The 7861-nt window shown below is 51.5% G+C and overlaps 1 protein-coding gene across 2 annotated transcripts; it reads left to right on the top strand.

Annotated features, from left to right (window-relative positions):
- Window positions 1-1407: 1407 nt before the first annotated feature.
- Window positions 1408-7515, top strand: LOC114907651 (eomesodermin homolog). Of its 2 annotated transcripts, none has more exons than XM_029243515.1 (6): window positions 1408-2283; window positions 3272-3426; window positions 4069-4190; window positions 4607-4765; window positions 4857-4918; window positions 5731-7515. In XM_029243515.1, the coding sequence occupies exons 1-6, from the start codon at window positions 1409-1411 to the stop codon at window positions 6410-6412; spliced, it is 2055 nt and encodes a 684-aa protein (XP_029099348.1). In that variant the 5' UTR covers window position 1408; the 3' UTR covers window positions 6413-7515. The 2 variants fall into 2 exon arrangements, with proteins under 2 accessions (XP_029099348.1, XP_029099268.1); XM_029243435.1 differs by having other exon boundaries at window positions 5674-7515.
- Window positions 7516-7861: the final 346 nt, after the last annotated feature.

Below are 7861 nucleotides of genomic sequence, written 5' to 3'. Positions count from 1 at the left end.
CTGCAAAAACGCAGTGGAGAAACAGGCAGCTGGGGCAAAAGGGCTTAATTCCATATCAAACTGATTATTTCACTAATTATTCCACCTTCTGTGTTGCGCTGCAGAGGAGAGGCACAGGGAATCTTAGCCGCGAGGCTGCTTTGTTTCTCGGTGTCAGGCCCAACTGAAGATGGGAGGGTGTGGGATCCGAGATTCAGGGAAACTGAGCGTGGATTTTAAATTGTGGGGAGTAAAAGTGATTGCCTCCTGAAAGCAGGCGTGATGGCATGCGGATGAGGGTGTTCCCAGTATCCCACCCCACCGGGGCTTCTGATTCATAAGCTGACGGCTTCTGTCCTCAAGGACTGCAGTGTGCTCTCGCCACCCCTGGAATCCCAAAAGCCCCAACGCCGGGTTCCTCTCCACAAACACTTCCCACTGAGTAAAAGGGTGGGGCCGAACAAAAAGTGGTTCCTGCTTGTCGAAGGCCAGAGAGTCCTCTCCAATCGGGAAGAAAGTGTGCCTGAAGTTACAGCCCCCGACGAGGGAAGAGACTTCCTTGGGCCTCTCTCCAGGTCGTCCCAGATCCCCACCCTCAGAGACCGGTGCCTCCCTGCAGGCCGTCAGCTTGCAGAACATTTCTACCTCCGGCCTCTAGAACCTGCTCCCGCCCTCGCATCCCCCGGCTCAGAGCGCTGTGATGACCCTGCTACGGAGACCTCAAACCCTGTTCCACTAAATTCCAGCGAAATACAGACACCAGGATTGATTCTCACAGCAGGACTGAGTCTCAAAAAAAAAGAAAGAAAGAAAGAAAGAAAGAAAAAAGAAAAGAAAAAGAAACAAAATCAAGCTAAAGGAAAAGAAAGTCGCAGGCTACTGGATCCAATTAGTAAATGCCTAATTGAATTACTGTCACCTCCACCAGCCAATAGGAGGGTCCCGAGGCTGTGGGGCCGCGAAGCCCCTCCCTGGCCTCACATATATAAAGCAGCCAATGACAGCCTGCAACTTTCCAAGTGGTCAACTTGACCGATAGCTTTTCAGTCGAGAAAGGCAGAAAGGCTAGTAGCGCTGGTGGGTGGATGGGGAGAGAGAGCTAAGACCTCTTCTTCCCGTGTGTGCGGGAGAGGAGGGTGGAGGTGCAGAGAGGCAGAAGGGACGCGGAAGGAAAAGGAGAGGGCTTCTCGGTCAGTTTTCGCCTCCTGCCTTCAAATTCAGTGCCCTTTCCTTGTGGAAAGGGCGCTGGGTTCGGGACGCGCGAGTGCGCGCCTTAGCGGTCCGCGTGTCGCCAGGTGGGTAACCCGGCACAGGAGGAAGGGGAAGTTACCTTCCCCTCGGAAGAGGGCGCTGGCTCCCTCATCCTGCCTTTATAATCAGGCCGCGGCCGGAGAGGAAGTAGCCAGCTGCCGTCTGCGCTCTGCAAAGCATGCAGTTAGGGGAGCAGCTCTTGGTGAGCTCGGTGAACCTGCCTGGCGCGCACTTCTACCCGCTGGAGGGGGCGCGAGGTGGTGGCGGCGGGAGCGCCGGCCACCTCCCGGGAGCGGCCCCCTCGCCTCAGAGGCTGGACTTAGACAAAGCGCCCAAGAAGTTCTCGGGCAGCCTCTCGTGTGAGGCAGGGAGCGGGGAGCCCGCAGCCGCCGGTGCGGGGGCCCCCGCGGCCATGCTCAGTGACGCCGACGCCGGGGACGCCTTTGCCGGCACCGCGGCCGTGGCCAAGCCGGGGCCCCCGGACGGCCGCAAGGGCTCCCCCTGCGGGGAGGAGGAGCTGCCCTCAGCCGCCGCCGCCGCTGCCGCAGCCGCGGCCGCCGCCGCCAGCGCGCGCTACTCCATGGACAGCTTGAGCTCGGAGCGCTACTACCTCCAGTCCCCCGGGCCTCAGGGCTCCGAGCTGGCCGCGCCCTGCTCGCTGTTCCCGTACCAGGCGGCTGCCGGGGCGCCCCACGGATCTGTGTACCCGGCTCCCAACGGGGCGCGCTACCCCTACGGCTCCATGCTGCCCCCCGGCGGCTTCCCCGCGGCCGTGTGCCCACCCGGCAGGGCGCAGTTCGGCCCGGGAGCAGGCGCGAGCGGCGGCACGGGAGGCAGCGGCGGGGGAGGCGGCCCGGGCGCCTATCAGTACGGCCAGGGGGCTCCGCTCTACGGGCCGTACTCCGGGGCAGCAGCCGCGGGTTCCTGCGGAGGACTGGGGGGCCTGGGGGTTCCCGGCTCCGGCTTCCGCGCCCACGTCTACCTGTGCAACCGGCCTCTGTGGCTCAAATTCCACCGCCATCAAACCGAGATGATCATTACGAAACAGGGCAGGTGAGCGCAGCGCGGAGGGGCCCCGAAGCGCGGGGGCAGAGAGGACCTGTGTAGTCCTGAGGGTGGCCGGGAATGGGGGACCGCCGCCCGCCCGCTCCGCTCTTGGCTGGGAGAGTGAGTTTCCGTGCGCAGCCAGTGGGGACTCCGCATCTCCAGTCCGATGTCCCTCCCGTCCGCGCACCGGCGGTTTGTGCAGGGCGCTAAGGCTACGGCTGCTTCCCCCCTTCCTTCTCGTCACCCTCACCTGGACTGACGAGGAGGAGACAGAAATGGAAACTGGGGCTTGTCCACAAAGCTGGATGTCCTAGGTACGCCCGGCCGGCGGTACGCCGGTCCCTGAAGGCGGGCGAGGAGCCGCGGATGCGGGAAGGCTCCAGGGGTGGCTACCCTCTCTGAGCACAGGACATGGGCTCCCGCAGTTTTAGGCGCCAGGGTCTCCGCGGGGCGCATCCGGGGGACGAGCGCGAGGACCAGAGCGCCGGCAACGGGGGCTGGTCCGGGTAGTAGGTTAGGCCGGACTCTGGAGTCAGAAGGGGCTGGGGTCCCAGGCCTGAGAAAGTTCGGATACACATCCCACTGCGGGCAGTGGTTACTTCTGGGGAAAGTGAGGGGTGGGTGCTGGGAGAGGGACGTCCCAAGGGGACTTTTAGCCTTAACAGTAGAACTAATTTTTTTTTTTAACGAGAACAATTTAATGTTCTCTGGCACTTGTACATGTAAAAAATAATGATTTTTAAACATCGTGGAAGAAAATAAATGAGCATCTGAAAGGGTCAAGAACTTGAGTGAGTGGTGCAGAAGGGCAGGGATTGGGGCAAATTATTTCAGAAAAGAGACGTTCCGAGAGTTGCCAACTCAAGAACATTTTACGTAGTGAGGGCCACTTTTCTACCGGTATTCTGTTCGTCTGCAGACTTCTAAATGTCGTCTAAGCGTGGGCCTGTGCCCGGGCGTTCCGATTTAAATCTGGTTCTATTCCCTTGCACAGACGCATGTTTCCTTTCTTGAGTTTCAACATAAATGGACTCAATCCCACCGCCCACTACAACGTGTTCGTAGAAGTGGTGCTGGCGGACCCCAACCACTGGCGCTTCCAGGGGGGCAAATGGGTGACCTGCGGAAAAGCCGACAATAACATGCAGGGTGAGGAGAGAAAGGGCCTGGGCAGGGTGGATCGGCGGGAGCCCCCGACTCAAGACACCACACATTTAAATCTCGAATCCCTCCCTCCACATCCGGGGCCTGGAAGTGTTAGGAGTTTCTTTGTGTTGATTGTTTGATTAAGGGAGAGAATTGCTAAGTCAGACTTCTTGCCTACTAGTATATAGAATTTTAACCATGACCCTACTCTAGCCCTTCCCTCCACATCCCTACCTTTGAGAAAGGAATTGCTGTAAACTCTCCAGGTGGCAAGGGCATCTGGCATTCTAATCTTCACTTGAGAAAAGGCCTCCCCAAGGTTGAGTTCACCATAAAAATCCAACCACGTTCCATCAGATCTTGCCTGTCTAGCTTCAGAAGCCCCCAAGTTAACCTTCAAGAGGCATCGCCTACTGGTTCCATTTTTACCTTGTCCAAGGAAGGCTGGAAGCACAGGGGCCCTGGGAGGGGAATCAGTAGAGTCTAGTTGGTCTCCACTGGCCTTCTTAAACTGCTAATGATGGGAGACATGTTCTAAATATAGCTCTTAAATCTTGCCCATAGGTAGTAAATACCCCTCCCCTACCTCCATTTGCAAACAGCCCTTTATGCTTGGGTTTTGTGTTTTGTTTCACTTTCTCTTAGGCAACAAAATGTATGTTCACCCAGAGTCTCCTAATACTGGTTCCCACTGGATGAGACAGGAGATTTCCTTTGGGAAATTAAAACTCACCAATAACAAAGGCGCAAATAACAACAACACCCAGGTAGGGTGACAGAGGAGGTGGTGTCTTCTGTCTGTGAATCTCTTTTCTAATGAGTTTCCATACTCTTCATTGTATTTGTAATATTTGCAGGTACCTGTTGCTTGCCTCTTTCTGGTCTTTTTTTTTTTTGACCTTTCTCATTTTTATTTATTTATTATTTTTCCTACTGGAATTCAGTAACAGTGAGTTAACTGTTAGGAGCAGAAATACTGAAAACTTTCGGCGACTTAGGAAACCAAGAGGCAAGAGTGTTTATTTAAACACACATACCCAGCTATGTGTTAAGTTTCAAAAATGACAATAGAAAGTTAGCTGTTGCTGGGGAGCAAGCAGGAGTGGCATTCCAAAATACAGAATTTGTCAAAATCGACTTTACTTTTTCGATCCGGCAGCTCTTTTCTCTGTACCCTTCGCAGATGATAGTCTTACAGTCTTTACACAAGTACCAACCACGACTGCACATCGTTGAAGTCACAGAAGACGGCGTGGAGGACTTGAACGAGCCCTCCAAGACTCAGACCTTCATCTTCTCAGAAACGCAGTTCATTGCAGTGACTGCCTACCAAAACACCGATGTGAGTGCCCCATGGTCCCCAAGAATCCCTGAAGCTCAGTCCAGCGTGAGACAGAAAACACTCAGTGACTGTTTTTTTCTCCCTTGTCTAGATAACTCAACTAAAGATTGATCACAACCCCTTTGCAAAAGGCTTCAGGGACAACTATGACTCGTAAGTGCACCTTTATTTTTCCTTGCCTGGTCATCTTTGAACAAGACATATCGAATCAGACACTTTCTTGAGACCATATTCTAGGAAGAGCTTTCACGGTTGGGATTTTTGCCTATTTTTATTTTTGCATATTTTTGGCCTTGACTAATCTTGCTTTAGAATTTTCACAGAAGGGTTTTGTTCATTTCTAAAGAAATGTTAAGGGATTAAAAATGAGGAGTTTTTTTTTTAACATTTGAGTGGAGATTTGAAATTTTCATAATCTGCATTTATATGCCTTCCTTTCCATTTGATCCCAGTTTTTTTTATTCTCTCAGGAGCAGGGATTATTATTCCCTCTCATTTTTTTACATAAGAAAAACCTGACACTAAGAGGATGTCATTTTCACAACATCAAAGAGCAAGGCCCCACAGATGCCTTTTAAATCTGGGATTTCTACCCACCATGGCCAGCATTCCTTCCCTACCACTGAAGGGAGAGTTGCTCCAAGTTATTCCAAGTTCTAGGACTTGCAAAGATGGATTTTCTACAGTTTAAATGCTTAATGCCCGGGAGGAAGCTTTTTCTTTCGTGGTGGGAAATTTGGCCGCAATGAGCGAAGTCCAGCTAAAATGGGCAAGTGCATCCCTACTATCTCCACCCCTCCACTCAACAGACCAGCACTCCTGCTCTAGAGCCTTCTTCATTTCTGGGAGGTAGATTGTTTGGGGACAACACTAGGGTTTTTTTTTAAGTGTTTCTCTTTATATTGTAGCATGTACACCGCTTCCGAAAATGACAGGTTAACTCCATCTCCCACGGATTCTCCTAGATCCCATCAGATTGTCCCTGGAGGTCGGTACGGCATTCAGTCCTTCTTCCCGGAGCCCTTTGTCAACACTTTACCTCAAGCCCGATATTATAATGGCGAGAGAACCGTGCCACAGACCAACGGCCTCCTTTCACCCCAACAGAGCGAAGAGGTGGCCAACCCTCCCCAGCGATGGCTTGTCACACCCGTCCAGCAACCTGGGACCAACAAACTAGACATCGGTTCCTATGAGTCTGAATATACTTCCAGCACCTTGCTCCCATATGGTATTAAATCCTTGCCCCTCCAGACATCCCATGCCCTGGGGTATTACCCCGACCCCACCTTCCCTGCAATGGCAGGGTGGGGAGGTAGAGGTTCTTATCAAAGGAAGGTGGCAGCTGGACTCCCATGGACCTCCAGAACAAGCCCCCCTGTGTTCTCTGAAGATCAGCTCTCCAAAGAGAAAGTCAAAGAAGAAATTAGCTCTTCTTGGATAGAGACACCCCCGTCCATCAAGTCTCTTGACTCCAGTGACTCAGGGGTGTACACCAGTGCTTGTAAGCGAAGGCGGCTGTCTCCTAGCTCCTCCAGCAATGAAAATTCTCCCTCCATGAAGTGCGAGGATATCAATGCTGAAGAGCACAGTAAAGACAGCTCAAAAGGCATGGGGGGGTATTACGCTTTTTACACGACTCCCTAAAGAGTCATTTTAACCTCGTCAAAATGAGCTAACTTTTTGCCGATGGACTTGGTGGTGTTTTTTTGTTGTCTTCTTTGTCTAGGTTGCCAAAAAGACGTTTGCCTTCCACCCTGATGCATCCCGTTTTGTGCAATTCTCTAAAAGAAGGTGCCAAAGCTTTTTGATTGCTTCAGGTAACTGAAACAAGCCTAGCATTTTTTTCTTTTTTAATAAAATTAATGGAGGACTTTCAAGTGTTTTTAAATTTGAAGGTGATTCAAAGTTATGGATTTATTTATTGGAGACACTAGACATTCAAAGAACTGGGCTGTGAAGATTGAGTGCCTAGTGCCATCAAAGGTGTTGAAAGCTTTGGTTCTCATTTTTATTTGTAAATCTGTAAGCAAATAGAAGCCCAGAGTGGTAAGATGTTTTGCTTCTGGAATAGAAGGGTGGGCCTTAACCTTCAACAAGGGACTTTTGCTGTTAACTTCCTGCTAGGGACAAAAGATGTTAGGCCTGGGAGGCAAGAACTTTGTGAAGGTGCTGGTTTGACCTGACTTTGATTCTTCCCAGGCTTTTGAAACAAGCCATGTTTGCCCTAGTCCAGGATCGCCTCATGTTCTAGGCCTCTGCTGTGTGCCTGGGTGGCTTGTAGGACTTAGGAGACAGCAAGGGAGGGGGGCACCAGAAAACAAACAAACAAAAATGGAGAATTTTAAAGTGTACAGTTGTGTGCTTAGATACACTGTAGAATAATGTGGAAAATACTGTACAAATAGTCTACGTAGGTATACGAGATTATGTAAAATTGGTGCTTTGGCTTTGTAAAGAATTTGCAATTCACCGGACCACAGCTGCAGGAGCAGGGGAAGTTTCGTCATCCCCACAACATATGGGAATATTCTGTTTACTTCTTAGTTAAGAATGTATTCAGCTACTGTACTAACTTGAAACGTGCTAAGGAAAACCCCCATGTCATCCTCTTCCTCCGCCACCCCCACTTCCCAACTTGGTGATGTGAGGAAACAGAAACCTGACGCCCCAGCTCCTATAGGCTTTCTAGAGACCTTGGATTTTTATGTACAGTCATAGTCATTTTTAATAAATGTGGTTCATTAAGGGAACAGGCATAGCCCTGTCTTCTGTACTATGGGTTTTCATCTTTGTTTCAAAAATCTTAGTTTGCTTCTTCCTCCACCCTCCTCCAGCAGGAACCCTGTCCCACCAACCCACTCCCCCCGCCCACCACTAGAATCTCTTAAGTGGACAGTGTCTTCGTTGAGGGGGTGGGGATGCTCTTGTTTATCTTTTTTCCTTGTAGATGAATGGGGTTATTTCCTCACCGCACTGGGAAGTCTGGACAATGGGGATTGGAGCTGGGGAGGGGGAGGAGGTTTGCTGCCGAGATGCAAGATTGCCCACAGCAGGCTTGATATGGGCCTAGGAAACCTCCACCCCCAGCCCCTG

This window comes from Monodon monoceros, unplaced genomic scaffold (assembly GCF_005190385.1).
Source record: "Monodon monoceros isolate NGI ecotype Baffin Bay Population unplaced genomic scaffold, NGI_Narwhal_1 Contig3709_ctg1, whole genome shotgun sequence".
NCBI classification, from domain to species: domain Eukaryota; kingdom Metazoa; phylum Chordata; class Mammalia; order Artiodactyla; family Monodontidae; genus Monodon; species Monodon monoceros.
The sequence above is the reverse complement of the archived record's forward strand: the minus strand, read 5'-3'. Positions and strand labels throughout refer to the sequence as shown.